Source organism: Ailuropoda melanoleuca, chromosome 12 (assembly GCF_002007445.2).
Source record: "Ailuropoda melanoleuca isolate Jingjing chromosome 12, ASM200744v2, whole genome shotgun sequence".
Lineage (NCBI taxonomy): Eukaryota > Metazoa > Chordata > Mammalia > Carnivora > Ursidae > Ailuropoda > Ailuropoda melanoleuca.
The window spans coordinates 29,826,095-29,842,954 of NC_048229.1; the positions used below are offsets into that span (position 1 = coordinate 29,826,095).

The 16,860-nt window shown below is 52.9% G+C and overlaps 1 protein-coding gene across 2 annotated transcripts; it reads right to left on the minus strand.

Annotated features, from left to right (window-relative positions):
* Positions 1-576: 576 nt before the first annotated feature.
* C12H19orf81 (chromosome 12 C19orf81 homolog) lies at positions 577-16,610 on the minus strand. Of its 2 annotated transcripts, XM_034639180.1 has the most exons (6): positions 10,377-10,487; positions 9,140-9,207; positions 3,655-3,727; positions 3,432-3,552; positions 2,044-2,183; positions 577-1,226 (listed from the first exon to the last, which is right to left on the minus strand). In XM_034639180.1, exons 2-6 carry the CDS (start codon positions 9,153-9,155, stop codon positions 1,031-1,033), a joined length of 546 nt encoding a protein of 181 aa, XP_034495071.1. In that variant the 5' UTR covers positions 9,156-9,207; positions 10,377-10,487; the 3' UTR covers positions 577-1,030. The 2 variants fall into 2 exon arrangements, with proteins under 2 accessions (XP_034495071.1, XP_034495070.1); XM_034639179.1 differs by lacking the exons at positions 9,140-9,207; positions 10,377-10,487 and adding an exon at positions 16,501-16,610.
* Positions 16,611-16,860: the final 250 nt, after the last annotated feature.

Below are 16,860 nucleotides of genomic sequence, written 5' to 3' on the forward strand. Positions count from 1 at the left end.
CATGCTTCCTCTTCTCCCTGCTCCAATCTGTGATCTCTTGCATCCCCTCTCCTCTCATTCTTCCTAGGTCTTCCTGGACCATCTCTCATCCATTTTGCACGAAGATCCCCCCCACACACCTTTCCTTCTCTCCAAGAAACTCCTTCTCCCTCCAGCATGGCTGTTCCTTCCTGCACGCTTCCCCCCTCCCTTTATTCCTGGGGCTTGGGAATTTTAAGCCACCCCTTCCCCTGGGAAGCCCCCTCTCCTACTGTGGGTAAAGGGGGGAGGGCATCGCCCTCAGTTCCCCATGTTCAGCTGCCAAAGAAGGGAGCTCCCCCTCCTTTCCCCAAGCCCATTCCCCCTCTGCTGCCCCCTCCCCCCGGGGGGGGGGCGCTCCGTCCATGGGGGGGGGAGGGTGCTCGCAGCCCTCTCCCCTCACCACGTCAGGGATCTGCGGGGAACCTTGTGGGAGGGTCGTGGGAGGGGGGAGGGGTGGCAAGGAGGGGGGCAGAGGTCGCGCTGGGCCCCTACCCGCCCCCTCTCCCTTCGGATGCCCCCCGTCCGCAGGGGGCCTGCGCGGCGCCCGTNATAAAAGCCCGAGAATTGTCTTCCAAGGGGGGTGGGAGGAGAAAAGAGGAGGGGGGCGGATGAGGACGTCTGGTTCTCTCTAAGACAGGGATCGGCATGGGTTGAAAGCCCCGGCGCCCGGGTCTGCCCTCTCGCGAGCCTCAGTTCATCCCTCAACGGATTGGGACCCAGGCGTCCATTTGCAGGGACTTGGGGAAGATGAGGGAGGCGGGATTATATTATGGGGGTTCGTCCCTACCCCCTATCACCTCCCTCCCCCTGACTCCCCACCAAGATTTTGCAGAGAGAAACGGCTTTTGTACCAGGTCATTCTTTATAATTAAACTCACAGTATCCACCCCCTCGAGCCGGCCCCGCCTCCTTCCTGGGGAGGCAACGCCCCCTTCCCTCGGGGGTGCCGGGTGGGTCGCCCGAGCCAGCTGGGCAGTGTGCAAGCGCAGCCGGGGCCGCCCCCTAAGCGTTAGTCTTCCTCGGTCGGCTCCGCCCCCAGGGCCTCGAGCATGCGCCGCCGGACAAGGGAGCGCCGCAGGTGCAGGCGGTAATCGGCTCGCAGCAGTTCGTCGTGGCGCACCAGCGGGTGTGCGTTCCCGCGGAGGCGGATGCCGGAGCGCAGCAGACGAGAGCGAGTCTGGAAGTCCGTGACCTTGATAAGCCACCTGCGAGGGGGCGGGGCCAAGAAGACAGGGACGGGGCGGAGACCGAAAGGAATCGCTGGTGGTCCCAGCCCCGCCTTTGATTGTCGGAGGGTCCCTGCCTGGTCGCTGTTCGTTTACACACTCCGGTTGCTCATCTCGTCGCTCTGTCCCTAAACCCTTCTGCAGCCCTGCCCTGTCTCCGAAGTCAACCCGTACTTCGATCCTTAACGCGGGTCATTCTAGGTCCCATCTTCTCTCAGCCTGGTCCTGTCCCCTAAATGTGGTCTGTCGAGGCTCCATCTCTTCAAACCGCCGCTCCAGGGCCGGGCCCTTCAGTGTGTCTCTCAGGCATGTCCCCTGAGACGAGGTTTCTCCCGACCTCACGCCCAACTAGACACTCCAGGCCTTGGGCCCTCCAGATCTCTCCTGGTCCCACCCCCTCAATGTGCTGGATACAGGCTCCGCCCCCTCAGAGCTGCCTTCCCAGGTTCCGACCCCACACTTCAGTTTTCTCTCTCCAGGTCACTCAAAGTCCATTTCCTCACTCCAGATTCCTCCTTCTCTCTGATCTCACCTGGCCGTGCCCCCTCACCGCGCTCACTCTCGGCTCGAGCCCCTTCCCACTTCTCACTCAGCCGCGTCGTCCCTCCCGCGCACCAACAAGGCCCCTCTCTAGACCACACTGCCTTCCTTTCCCGGCCCCGCCCACTCAGCGTCTTGGCTCTGGCCCCGCCCCTCCCCACCGCGCTCACTAGGCCACACCCTTCACCTCCCCCACTCTTGGCCCCGCCTATCTCATGCCCTCCGGGCCCTGGCCCCGACCCCACCGCAGTCTCACCTGTCCCGGCGCCCGGCAGTCCCACAGATGACATTCATATTTTCAAAGCGGATGCTGCTCACGCGCCCGCTCTCCATGGCGCCGGGTAACTCGGCCTCCAGAGCCTCCAGCACCTCCAGGTGGGTAAGGTCCTCCTCCGGCTGGAGGAGTCAAGAGAGAGAGCCTCACCATGTGACACTCAGGTTCAGTCCAGGTTCCGAAGTCCCCACCTTAGATCCACTTGCAGAACCTGGCAGAATCCCAGGTAGCATTTGAGAGGCAAGGTTCACACTCGATCTCTGGATCCTATCACTCTAGTCAAAGCATCTACCTGTCATTCTCCAAAAAATCAATTCTCACCTAGCCGATCTGCCAGTGAACAGTTGGCTTACATGATTCACCAATTTGGCCAACTTTACCAAGCTACCAGAAACTTTTCTGGAAATCTGCACTGGATGGCAGGCTTTTATTAGCTCTTGCAGATCCCACAAGGATTAAAGTTGCACACTTTCCTTTTATGATCTTATTAGCATTTTAACGAACGTTCAGTTGTAAAAAAATAATAATAATAAGGATCATAGGGGTTGTGACTTCTTGTCATTCAGAAACATTGACCACTAACCACATTTTCCGCATGAGATTACCATGTTCAAGGTGATATACCACGGTCATAACATATAAAACTGCTGATGAACTAGGATGAAATAATGAAATTGGTCACCCCCCGGAAGGCAAGCTGTGGGTGTATGTGTGGAGGAGGCGGGGTCCCCTGTTCAGAGCCACAAAGAAAAGGAGGGATGGGCTGGGAATTGGGTCCCCTAACAAGGACAACAATCTCTGTGTTGGGCTAAAGTCACACACATCAGCTGAGGGACTGCCCTGGGTCCTGTGCCTGGCACATGGAAGCATCCCATTAAGGTGCTTTTAATTTACCAGCAAGAACCTAGTAGATACCGCTTCTAACTGATGGTAGGGATTGCCAACAGATTTGTACACTGAATGACCAGTTCGTGGAATCCGCCAAAAACAGGGGCTTTATCTTGAGTCTGCAATATTTGCAGACTTTACAGAATTTCATGGTAGATGGATTCACAGGACTCCCTGTGTCCCCAGTCTCCCTGCACTCTGCCTTTCAATCTCTGTCCTTCTCTGCCCCTCCTTCTCCCCCTCTTTCTGCCTCTCTGGGATCAGCAGTGATAAATGTGACTATTGATCCTTTGACAAATTCATAATCAGTCTTTAGCAACCTAAAACCTGGAGCCAAGCCCACAGCTGGTAAGCAGCAGAGCCTAGATTTAAGCCCTGTCCACCTCCTTTCTGAGCCGGTTCCCTTTCTATCCTCCCACCCAAGCTGTGCAGAAGCTCAGGGCCTGGGTCCCAGGGACAGGCACGGGGGAGGGGGCACTCACTGAGGTCTCCATGCACAGACAGAGAGGCTGGGCAGCGGGTGGTGTAGGGAACTTCCGGATGCATGGGAGCTCTCGGTCCAGCACCTCGTATTCTGCAATGACGTGGCGCAAGTACTGCTTCCTGGGGAGAGAGCAAGCGGGCAGGGACCCCCGAGGTCAGGGGTCGCCGTCATTGCCCTCGGGGGAGCTGAGATCAGAAGTCATGGGGCCAGGGACCACTCACGAGGATTTGACAGGCCTGCCCAGGCTCCGGGTTTGTGTCTCCTTTGGGGTCTCTAGGTCCACAAGGAGGGCTCCTGGGGATGAAGAACTCAGTGTCAGCCGCCCTGAGCACTCCTCAGACATTATTCCGCCTAAATGGGCATCACGAAGCATTGTCCATGCCACTCCCGAATAGCTCTGATGCCAGTTAATAAGCTGTTGCCTCTCAGCTCCAACAACTCCCTTCTGCACCCACTCTGTGATCCCAGGGCGGGGACACTACCAACCCGGGTTCTGCTCCAACAGTTAGGTTCCTGGTAGGCTCTGCCTGAAAGGGGGCACTACAGACAGATTGCAAGCAGGAGGAAGTGGACCGGACTTGCCGCGTTTTGCTTCCTATTCCAGTCACCCCAGCCCGGCAGCAGCCTTCGAATCCAGTGTGTGGTTTTCCCAACACTCTCAGAACCGGCCTCCTGGCTCCAACTAGGCTGAAAACAGCTGCCAAACCTGAGCCGTTCTATGCAACTCCTCCATCCACTAACGGGTCTCTCTTATGGCCAACTGCTAGTTGTCCCACATAATCCATGTTCCCCCTCCTCTATGGTCTTAGAGTTTGACTTGGCACACAGCCACCGGGCTAGAGAGAACAGTTCCCAGCATCCCTTGCAGCTCTGTGTGGCCATGTGAACGAGTTCTCACCAACAGTGTTAGGGGAGTGAGGCGGGCAGTTTTGGAGTCATTTAAAAGGAGGTTGCTTGTCTCTGACTTGTTGCCCCTTCCCTTGTACTGGAATGTGGATGTAGCAATAAGCCAGCTTCAGCCGGGCTCGAGCAACAATATGGAGGGAATCTGGGTCCCTGAGTCATCTCATGGGGCTGAGGTGTCCCACCAATCCAGGCCACCTGCCTCCTGTCACATGAGAGAAATACACTCTCTTCTTCATGCCATTGTGTTTGGGGGTGTCTCTTTGTTTCAGCAGATGAACAAAGAGGAAAGCAGCCCTTGACAGCCAGGGCTGTTTATGTCGGACATAAACAATTTCACAGAACACCCACATCAGCCAAGGCCACTCTGTGACCATGACGGACCAAGATAAAAATAAGAGCGGAGTCACATCTCATCACCACACAACATGAACACTGTCCAAACCACAAAATGCCCATACATCCTCCTCTTGGTTCAGAGCTGATGCTGCTTCTTCCCCACCTACAACGTTTGCTCCATTCATCCCTCCTGCGTCAGAGACTTGCCTCCACTTCCTGCCAAGATCCGATCCAGAGGAAAGCCTGCTTCCCTGAATCCTCCCAAAGTCCCCTAACCCAGCAGCTTCCATAATAATAAGTCCTCCTTAACACCCTCCTACTAAGACATTCCACGTGTTACAGGACTCCCTCAGTACAAGTCCCTAAACTCAGGGGTGTGCTGGTAAATGTTTAATTAATATTCTGTCTCTGTGTCTCTCTTACACGTGCACACATGCACGCACACACGGATCGTAGCATTTGCCAGTTTTCATACTGTCAGTACTCCCACCATGACCAATTGCATGCTCCCCACAGTTTTAACAACCAGCTTGCAAAATTTAACAACTGGCTCTTGTGAGCAGACACAGGCCGTCTCCAGCACACGGCCATGTCACAGCTATGCTCCCGGCGGTCTCTGACTCGGCTTATACCATTGTAAGTCCCCTGCTCTGGTCTCCGTCCTCCCATCTCCCATCTGTTTCCACAGGGCAGGTGGGGTGATCGTTCCGTCACAGTGACCCGTGTTTGCAAACCACCAGTGGCTTCCTCTTGCTGTCAGGATACAGTCCTCCCTGAGGTGGGGACTCGCTCCTCAGTGTGTGATCTGGGGAGCAGTACACTGTTTGCAATACAGCATTTCAGTGTGAGGGAACTGGTGTAGTAGGAATATTCTATGCTTCACAGAGGTTTGAGTGAGATGAACCTAGGCATTTGTCAAAAACGATTGAAATATATTTAAGATCTCTTCGTTGTATGCATGCAACTTGGAAAATAAATTGGAACAAAAAAAAAGAAAGAAACACAGCACTTCGGGGTCCACCCCAGACCCACGGGATCAGAATCTGCATTTTAACAAGATCTCCTTTGAGAAGCACCTGCCCTGTGTGTGGTCGCCCCTGTTGACTTCTCTGATCACTTTCTTCCAGCTATACAGCCCTCCAATACAATAACCCCCTCAAATCTGTCCACGTAACAACAATAATAACTATATGTTTACAATCCTTTTTAAAAAGCACAGCCCTTGGGGCACCTGGCTGGCTCCGTTGGTAGAGCATGCAATTCTTGATCTCAGGGTTGTGAGTTCAAGCCTCACAGTGGGCATAGAGCTTACTTTAAAAATAAAATAAAATAAAAAGCTGATCACTTTTCAAAGCCTTCTGAAATAGTGCAGTTTAACGAATGATGAAACGGAAGGATAGAGAGATTATGGGACTTGCTCAAGGTCACGCAGTCTTAAGGGATAGAATCAGGATGAAAATTGAGGCATCTGGATCTAGATTCTGTGTTTTCCATCTCCCTAGTCTGCTGCCTCTCATCCCACTCTCATCTAGACCAAGTGCCATGCCCTCCAAGAGCCCCCAGTCCAGTGGGGGAAGCAGTCACTGCAAAGGGCAATAGAAGCTACGGTGGAGGTGTCATGAGGTGAAGGCGAAGCCTAGTCTAGGAGCAATCAGGGAAGGCTCCTTGGAGGAGGTAATGTCTACAGTGAGACCCAGGGAATAAGGAGGAGCTTGCCAAATAAAGAAATGGCAGGGGGGCGCCTGGGTGGCTCAGTCGGTTGAGCATCCAACTCTTGATCTCAGCTCAGGTCTTGATCTCAGGGTCGTGAGTTCTAGCCCCGCATTGGGCTCCACACTGGGCATAGAGCCTACTTTAAAAAAAAAAAAAGAAAGGAAAAGAAATGGCAGGGAAAAGGATGTTTATGCAGAGGGACCACTGGGGACTACGGTTTTAAGCAAAAGAGAATACGGTCATCTGCAGCAACTTCTCAGAATTCCCTTCAGCCCCAAGGCTAAGGCACGGTTACTGCATCTGTAGGTTATTAACGATTTGTGAGATGGTGTGTTTCATGTCCGCCCTCCCTGCATCGGAACAGACTGGGTCATTTCACTCATTAGGCACCACAGGCAAAACACTGGGGACCCATGGGCTTTCTGATGGCTGGCGCCAAAGTCTGCACCCTGATAAGTTAAAAATGTTACTGGTTCCAAAGTACCACAAAGCCAGCCACAAAACTGTAGATCAGTGGATCTACGAAACTGGCCAGCTCGGTCCCATTCAACTTTTCTGGATCTCTACATAAATTATATGTATCACATGGGTGCCTCAGTCTAGCTTAGAGATGATGTGGGGCAGAGATCTGCAAAGGGAAGAGGTCTTCAAAGACTCTAAAAGAGACCTGAGGATAGGAGCGCCTGGGTGGCTCAGTTGGTTAAGCATCTGCCTTTGGCTCGGGTTGTGATCCTGGGGTCCTGGGACTGACCCTCCCCGCTCCGTGGGGAGCCTGCTTCTCCCTCTCCTCCCTGCTTCTCTCTCTCCCTGCTCCTGCTCCCTCTCGCTATCTCTGTGGCTATCTCTATCTCCCTCTCTCAAATAAATAAATAAAAATAAAATCTTTAAAAAATAAATAAAAGATAAAAGAGATCTGAGGACAGAAATGGTGTCTGTTTTGCCACGAGGTCATTTGCTATGCCTGGCGTAGCTCCTGGAACAGAGTAGCAGACACCGAGAAAGGATACCCACTCAGGCATTCCCATTCTTCTTCCCCCATTTGAGAAGGGTCCATTCCTCGCCCATGCAATTCAGGGGAGGCTCACCAATCTGGTTTCCTCGGAGGTATCCCATGCAGTTTAAACCAGTGACTTCCAACCCTTACTATTCCTTGCAGTCACCTGGCAAGCATTCACAAAATATAGATGCAAGGACCCAAATCCTAGAGATGCTGGTTAAATTGAATCTGAAGTGAGGTTCAGTATATATTTTTTTTTTAATCCTTTCACTTGGTGTGTAGCCAGGGTTGAGGACCGCTGACTAAAATAATTATGATAATCTTTTTGCCAGGGGTTGAGACAAGAGTGAGTGGGTGACTGAGTGCTGGCCAGTAAGATGTGAGGAGAGATCATTTGGGGGTTCTTGAGATGAAGACCTCTGCAAATGATGCCTGGGACTGTGGCAGCCATTCTGTGGTAAGCGAGCTGGTATGCAAAGGAGATACATCCCAGGCCTAAAGGCAGCGAAATAAAAGCTGGGTCCTCAATGACATCATTGAGCCACTGACTCAACCAAACACAAACCACGCCCCACTTCCGGGCTTCTTTTTGGGTGATAATGGTTCCCCTATTCTTTATACTACACTAAGTCCAATTTCTATCACATGCTAGCCAAATGCATCCTTACCAAGATGTTAATCGACAAATGTTGACTGAGCGAATGAATGAATGAATGAATGAAGAATGAATGAATGAAGGACCTACTAAAGTAGAGTGCATGTAGGGAGCCCTGGATCATGAGGCTGGAGTACTCGGCTGGTGGCAGACCACATGGGGTCTGAGGCTGAGGGTTTGGGACTCTATCCTGGAGGTGATGGAGAAGGAAGGGGAGGTATGAGCAGAGGAGAGACAGGGTCAGTGATGGTGGTCAGAAGACCCCTCAGGAGCCGAGTGGGGAATGGGCTTGAGGGGAAAAACGACCGGAGGTGAGGTAGAGAAAGCATCCTCGTGGCAGAGGACAAGACCTGAGCCGGGGCTGTGGGAGGGAGAGATAGGCAGAGGACAAAGGGAGTGGGCAGGAAGATGGGGCTGTGGACTGATGGCTGTGGGAGGAAGTGGGAGGGGAGGGCCAGTACCTGGGGTCCAGCCCAGTGACCAGGTTGGTAGTGGGACCGCTGAAGATGGGAAGTAGGGAGGAGGAGTGGCTTGGGGGGAAGCTGTTGAGCTCGGTGTGAGAGAAAAGGAGAGTGTGAGGGACCAGGGCAGAGCACCTATGGAGACAATAGCCTCGGAAGAGTTGCAAATGCCCCAGAGGCTCATGGGAAATGTAGTTCTGGGTCCAGACCACTGGCCAGGGAACTGCAAAGGCTCATGAGAAATGTAGTTTGAGGTCCAAAGGATGCTGCCCAGGAATCTGGTGAACGTCAGAGTCTGGGGTGGCTTTCTGGTAGCCCAGTGACTCGCTTAAGGCTACACTGCGAGGGGCACCTGGGTGGCACAGCGGTTAAGCGTCTGCCTTCGGCTCAGGGCGTGAACCCAGCGTTATGGGATCGAGCCCCACATCAGGCTCTTCCGCTATGAGCCTGCTTCTTCCTCTCCCACTTCCCCTGCTTGTGTTCCCTCTCTCGCTGGCTGTCTCTACCTCTGTCGAATAAACAAATAAAATCTTAAAAAAAAAAAAAGGCTACACTGCGAGTCAGGGTTACCACAGGGGACATGGATGAAGGGCCCTCCCCTCCCCCCAATACACACGCACACAGACGCTGCTCAGTACCTGCCTCCCTGTGCATGCTGGGGTTGCCCACGGTGAAGGAGCACAGGGTCTCCACCTCTTGCTGCACCCTGGGAAGGCGGGTGGGGGATGTCTCAGGAGGATGGGGAGAAGAGCCCTGACTGGGCCACCCACCCCAGCTCCTTCTCCCTGCTGCTGCCTCCTCCTCCTCTTTGAAGCCCCAGGGGTAAAAAAAGGAAGAACTGGAAGGCTGAGACCACATAGGAATCCGGGTTCCCCTAACCTCTGGGAACCCAGTGAGTTCCAATTCCTGTGTGGCCCAATTCCTTCTTGGCCACTTTCCTGCTTCTACCTCCATCTCTCCCTGTCTCCTCAACTCTCTGACTCTCCCTGCCTCTGTCCCTCTCTCATCCTCCTTCTCTCCCCATCTCTCTGCCCTCCTCCCCCTCTCTCCGGATCTTTTCCCCCTGACCTCTCCCCATCTCTCCTCCACTCTTTCCCTTGATTTCTCTGCCCTCTTCCTCCCCATTGCTCTCCCCCTCCCTCCCTCCATCCCCACAGTCTCCTTCTCCCCTAGTTTCCCCAACATTTCCCCAGCCCTCCGTCCCTCCCTCTCTTCATAGCATTCTGCCTCTCTCCCAGCCTACCACCCTCTCTCTGTCTCCCTACTTCTCTCCCCATCTCTCCCCAGTCTACTTTTTCCATCTCTCTCCTCCTCTCTTCTCTCGTAACTGGCTCCCCTGCCCTCTGTCATCCCCTTTCTGGTCCCACTTGCCCTCTGCTCATCCCTGTCTCACGCAGGAACTGGCTAGACACAGGCCAGATTTAAACAGAAACTGAGTTCTGTATGGGGGAGGGAAAGGTGGGCAGGGGGCCTGGTTGCCATGGTACCTGGGGGGGAGGGGCTGGAGGAATCCAACTCCTGGGCCTGAGGGAAGAGGGAGCTGGGATCCTGGACCTCGGGGGTCTAAGGGAGGAGGGAGTGGGAGACTGGATTCCTGGGTCCAGAGGTGGATGTGGACGATCTGGGGGCTCCTGGGCCCAAGTGCAGGAGTGAAGGGGTTGTGCCACACAGGTTTTCCTTAGGCGTGTCTTTCTTTGTGTCTGCAGAGCTCTCAGCAGGAAGTGTGGGAGAAGAGGCTGGACTTTCATAGTTATTCTGTCTGTCCTCCCCTCTCTGTCCCTGTTACCTATATCTCTAGTACTCTCCTCTCCTCTTCCAAAGGGTCTCTGACTTGACTTGATAAGCACAGGCTCTCTGCTTTCTAGGTAGTAGCACCTTGATTTTCTGAGTGATTTCTTCAGGGGTGTGCTTAAAAGTCAATCGAGGATATGGAGTCCACCCTTGGACTTTTGCTGGATCTGTTACAAAAGAGGATCTTTCTTTTTCTGCTAAGTTTGCCAGGCTGGTTGGAGTCTAGGTTGGAGCTGCTGGGGGTTCTCACATCTCCATATGGGGAGAGAACGTTCCTGAAAGCAAAGACAACATGAGGAAAGCAGAGACCAAAGATGCAGACAGATTCCTGATGATGATTGAGATACCTGGATCCAGCCATGCCTGAAGCCTTATCTACCCAATTAATTCCCTCTTATGCTTAGGTCATTTGAGTCTCTGTCATTGGTAATTAAAACAGTCCTCACTTAGGGGCGCCTGGGTGGCACAGCGGTTAAGCGTCTGCCTTCCGCTCAGGGCATGATCCTGGCGTTATGGGATCGAGCCCCACATCAGGCTCTTCCGCTATGAGCCTGCTTCTTCCTCTCCCACTCCCCTGCTTGTGTTCCCTCTCTCGCTGGCTGTCTCTATCTCAGTTGAATAAATAAATAAAATCTTAAAAAAAAAAACAGTCCTCACTTAAATAGACTCAGTTTCATCCTCAGTTCCTCTGTGGCCCTGACTCCCTTTTGGCACCCTTATGTCTTTCTTTCCCATCAGGCCGTCCTCCATTTCCAGTGGCCAACTCCATCCCTATAGGACAGGGGACATCTTTCCTTCCCATGACCACAGGCACACCTAGTCCCCACGGTCCCTCAGTACCCAAGCTCCATCCCTCCTGCCTGTCACTACTGCCTCCTCTCCTCTTCATTCCCACAGTCGTGACACTCAGGCTTCATCTTCTCCTGCCTGAACCCTCACCCCAGCCTTCCTCCTGCCCTCCTCTCCTCATTCCTTTTCCTGCAGGGTTCCAGAGGCATCTTTCTGCACCCAGAGCTGACCCTGACCCTCCCCAGCTTGCAGCCTTCCCATGGCTTCCCAGCGCCCCTGGACTTGCAGTTTCTCTTCCAGGCATTTGAGATCTGCAGTCTGGTCCCACCCTCCTCTCCCATCTCACCCTTCAAATATTCTCCAGTCCCTCCCACCCCACTCCCATTTTCACTCACCACATCCTATGCCTTCTGCCTGGAATGTTCTTCCCCATCTCTCCAAACCCAAATGCCCTCATCCTTTAATAAGAAGCTCAAATGCCCCCTCCTCCAGAACACTTCTTTGACTTCTTCTCCTACTAGCAGTGTTTTTTGTCTCCGTCCTTTGCACATTCTTGTCTCTTCCTTTCCCAGACCACTGAACACGGTCCACTCCGTCTTGCTCAGGGATTTGGGCCTGTGTCTGCCTGCCCTGGTAGATCAGCAGCTCCTAACTTATCTCTGGCTCTCCAGTATCACCCCACTCGAAACAATGAATGAATGTTTCTCTCTATCGCTGTGGCCCATGCTCAGCAGCCCCAACCCCACTTTCCCTGTCCCTCTTGGGTTTCAGGAGGCAACGTAGGGTGACAGAACATGGAATGGACACTGGACTCAAACAGACCAGCATCAAATGCTATGTCCAGACTGTGCAAACTTGGGCAAATGTCTTCCCCTCTCTGAGCCTAGTTTTAGCCACCTCTTCTGGAGCTCTCTTTCTTCCCTCTTTGGGTGTCCTTCTCTCTCTCTCTTTCCATCTCTGTCTCTCTCTTCTTCCCTCTAGAGTCTGGGTCTCTATGTTTCCATCTCCCTGTGTCTCCATTTCTCTTTGTGTCTTTATTTTTCTTCCTCTCTCATCTCTAGAATCCAGCCTCATCTTGCTCTGTGTCTGAATTTGAATTTCTATGTCGTGTGTCTCTGCCTTTCTTTGCTCATCTCTTATTGTCTGTCTGTATAGCTTTCTGCATGTCTCTGTCTCCACTGCTCTATTTCTCCATCTCTGTTTCTCTATGTCTCTCTGTCTGTCTCTTTCTCTGTCTTAGCCCCGCATGCCTCCCTCCACCATTCACCTCATCTCTCTTGGGCCATTCCTGTCCCACTCCCTGGCCTGGCTCACAGCCTGGGACACAAATCCCTGAATCAGCATTTTCCTCCTATTCCAGAAATTATGTCAGTGCCGCAGTGGGGGCAGGGCTGGTTCTAGCCCCGGTCAGAGGGTTTGCCTCCCTGCATCCTCATCCACACAGGCCCTAGCCGGCTTGGCAAACTTCTTAGTGTTTGTCCTCTCCAGGGGCAGCACCAGCAGAAGAGATGAACCTTCGTTTACACGTATGTGTGCATGTCTCTGGGTGCGTAGCTGCATATGTTTCCAGCAACATTTTATGCAGCTATTTATGCAAATTCATCCATTCACTCATCCATCCACCTACCCATTCATCCACTCAACTATTCACCCATCCAACTATCACTTCATCCACTCACCCATACCTGCATCCAATCCTCCAGCCGTCCACTCATCCATCCACCCATCCATCCATCCATCCACTCACCCATCCAGCTGTCCACTCATCCATCCATCCACCCATCCATCCACTCATCCATCCATCCATCCACTCATCCATCCATCCATCCATCCATCCATCCATCCATCCATCCACTCATCCATCCATCCACCCATCCATCCACTCATCCATCCACCCATCCACCCACTCACCCATCCATCCATCCACTCATCCATCCATCCATCCATCCATCCATCCATCCATCCATGCACCCACCCATCCATACATACCTCCATATATTCCTCTATTTATTCATGCATTTGTTCACTCCTTCATTCAATCAATCCACATTTATTGGGTGCCTACTGTGTGCAGGCAATGTGTCAGGCAGCAGGGATGCAGCAATACACAAAACAAGGTGCTACCCCCATGGAACTTATGTGTGTGGCAGTCCTCAATGAGCCAAACTCCCTGCTGCCCCAGGCCTCTCACAGGCTATTACTTCTTGCTGGAACACTTCCCCTCCCCTCCCCCATCTTCACCTGGTTTACGCCTACTCACCCTTCTGAATTCAATTCAAACATTATTTGGTCACTTCCTTAGGGAAGCCTTCCATGACCTCCTCAGGCACACATAGCATTGATTCTAATACATACAGTTGTTTTTTTTTTTAAGTTGTATTTATTCAAGTAATTGCTACTTAACCAATGTGGGGCTCGAACTCATGACCCCAAGATCAAGAGTCGCATGCTCTTATGACTGAGTCAGCACGATCTGATCTCACGACCCTGAGATCACAGACCGAGTTCAAAACCAAGAGTCTGACGCTTAACTGACTGTGCCACCCAGGAGTCCCTATGCTCAGTAAGTATTTAACAAATGACTGCATGGATGAAATTAAATGAATATAGAGGACTCTGTCTCCTGGTTCCCTCCCTGTCCAGTACTCTAACCTGTTCTACACTCCCAGAAGCTTTAACAGGCAAGGTCCTCAAACTTCCTGGATGAAAATAATGTAGTGGCTGAATGCAAAGGTGTAGATTCAGACCCGGATGGTTTTGAACCTCAACTCTGACACTTCCCAGCCTTCTGACCCGGGGCAGGGCATTCCCTTTCTCTGAGCCTCAATTTCCTCATTGTCAAATGCAGTTAAAAAGTATATGAGCAGGGTGCCTGGATGGTTCAGTTGGTTAAACGACTGCCTTCAGCTCAGGTCATGATCCTGGAGTCCCAGGATCGAGTCCCGCATCGGGTTCCCTACTCGGCAGGGAGTCTGCTTCTCCCTCTGACTCTCCCCCCTCTCATGCTCTCGCGCTCTCATTCTTTCTCTCTCAAATAAATGATAAAACCTTAAAAAAAAAAAAGTATGTGAGCAGGCGTTTGGCTGGCTCAGTCAGTAGAGCATACGCCTCTTGATCTCTAGGGCATGAGTTCAAGCCCCATGTTGGGTGCAGAGTTTACTTTGAAAGAAAGAAAAAGCACATGAGCAAACGCATATATTATTAATTATGACAATACTAAACACTAAACATTTTTTCTAAGCACCTCATATGAATTTAATCCTCAAAATAAATTAATGAAGTGGAATCTGTGTTTTTAAAAAACTATCCTCAGGGTGCCTGGGTGGCTCAGTCGGTTAAGCATCTGCCTTCGGCTCTGGTCATGATCCCGGGGCCCTGGGATGGAGACCTACGTTGGGCTCTCTGCTCGGAGAGGAGCCTGCTTCTCTCTCTCACTCTGCCTGCTGCTTCCCCTGCTTGTGCTCTCTCTCTCTGTGTGTCAAATAAATAAATAAAATCTTTTAAAAAATTAATTAAAAAAATAAAAAACTATCCTCATTTACAGGCAGGGAAACTGAGGCATTGAGAATATAAAACATTCACACACAATACTGAGAAGAGACCTGGGATTGGAACCCGGCTCTGCCATTTCCCAAACCACAGGTGCAACCAGGACCCTACAGCTGCCAGCCAATAAGGAGATGTCTCTTTGGAGATGTGTCATGGAAGTCTGGCAAGCCAACCTGTGTATACGTCTCTGAAAGTATGCATTGCTGCATACTTGCTTCTGTGTATTTCTCTTGGGGAACGAGGCTCCCTGTGGACTCTGGGCAGGCCAGCTGGGTGCGAAGGTCTGGTTGTCAGTGGGCTCTGAGCTGCATGGACCTATGTGCATACAACTGGGCATGCGTCCCCCTCCCCCATGCAGGCTTCTCTGGGTGCAAATGAGGATCCATCGAGGAGAATGAAGAAGTACTGAGGATAGGATTCAAGGTGAACCTGGGAGGCATTTCTGGGGGTTTCTACAGTGTGACAATGACTGCAAATGTATACATACATAAGTAGCAATATGTGGGGAGGGAGGTGGAATCTAGTTAAAGTGAGGGAACTTGTCTTAAAGCTGCCTTGGCAGAAGAAAGTAATTTTTTACTTAGGGAGTATATTTATATGCGTGTCACTGGGGATGGGGGGCAGCACTAAAGAAGACTGAGGGCCTCCCACCACCCTGGCCGGTTGCTGCTGTGACTACATGGTTCTGGATCTTCTCCAAGAGATTTTACCTCTATGGACCTCGGTTTCCTTCTCTGTGAAATGGGAATCACATAATTGGGCCAAAGTGGAGATTAAATGAGAAAATGCTTTCAAAGCACTTAGCTCAGTGCCCAGATCACAGTCAGCGGCAATTATCATTAACCGCTATTAATATGGCAGTAAATCTTACTTGCTGCTTTTGAGAAAGATTCATTAAGCACCTACTTGGTGCCAATGCTTTACCTATGTTGTCTGGTTTTTCAAAAGTCTGCATCCCTTCGGAAACTGGTTTATTGTCTATATTTTTTGGATGAGGAAATTGGACCTCAAGAACAGAGAGCGAGAGGTCACACAGGGAGAAGCTGGCCCAGGCAGGATCCAAACCCAGGTCCCTGCTGGTACCTCACACCGGGCTGAGATTCTCTATACGCGCTAATACTGAGGCTCCGCCTCCCCCCCCCACCGCCAGCCCTCAGAGCTCCCCAGATGGGAGGACTCCAAGTCCTGGGTCCTGTGAAGGAAGGGCCCCGGGAGGAGTCGGCCGGGAGGTGTGGATTCCTAGACGTGAGAATTGAGGGGGTGGGAGCTCAGTACCCTGGGTTCCGGGAGGAGAAGTGACAGGGGTCCCAGACTTTTCCGTCTGAGAGAAGGGGGGCTGGGGGCCGGGACCCCTGGATCCTGGGGGAGCGGAGGGTCATGATCCTAGACAGCTGGATCTTCCACTGTGTAAGAGCTGGGTCTCGGACGCCTCGGTCCCGGGGAATCTCCCTCCTTCCTGGCTGTGGCGCGATTTCGGCTTTCAAGCCGCAGGTTCAGAGGGGAGGAAGGCGGGGGTGCAAGGGGAGGAGCCGCGGACCTGCGCCAGGGGCGGGGGGAGGAGCCGAGCGGGCACCGCGGCGGGCGCGCGGGGCTGCGGCGGCGGCGGCAGCGGCTCCGGGTGAGTCCGCTCCTCCCCCCTCCCCCTGCCCCAGCCCCCGCCCCAGGCCGATCCTGGGGGGCGGCCCCAGCGCGTGGGGGCGGGGGCAGGTGCAGAGGCACGCGCATCTCCTGCCCGAGAGTGCGGGCGCTGAAGCGCTCGCTGGCCGCCCCGGGGGAAGGGCAAGTGGCCCTAGAAAGGGGGGTCCCGAAACACCTAGGTGTACCCCGACCTCGCCCACCGATCCCTCGGGCATGGGGATCGTTTACCTACCCCATGGCTCCTGAGGATTTAAGACTCCGCGACCTCTCGAAGTCCAGGGCATCATTCCTACCCCCTGCAGCGCCTTGGGACCCCGGTATCTCATAACCCCCCACCTCCAAAAAAATTCCCATCCTCTCTGCAGCCCAGAGAGGAATTAAGGACTTCAACTCCCAGCAGCCCATGCAGCGCCGGGTCTGTGAAGTCTTAGCCGCGCTAGCGCAAGGCCTGCTGGGAATTGTAGTGTCTAAGCTCAGCGGGAGCTGGGGCCCCGGAGGTGGGAGGGGGTGGCTGGACCTCCCGGGGGTCGCCTGGGGTCGAGGTGCCAGTCCGAGTAGGACAAGACGTGAGGCTCGGACTGGGCTTTTTCTC

Coding starts and splice junctions, on each gene's coding strand:
- C12H19orf81 (XM_034639179.1), bottom strand. CDS start 16,594: ATGAGATACCGGGGTCCCAAGGCGCTGCAGGGGGTAGGAATGATGCCC. Junction 3,553..3,654: donor GGCAGGCCTGTCAAATCCTC/GTGAGTGGTCCC, acceptor CTCTCTCCCCAG/GAAGCAGTACTTGCGCCACG. Junction 1,227..2,043: donor ACTGCCGGGCGCCGGGACAG/GTGAGACTGCGG, acceptor GCCCCCTCGCAG/GTGGCTTATCAAGGTCACGG.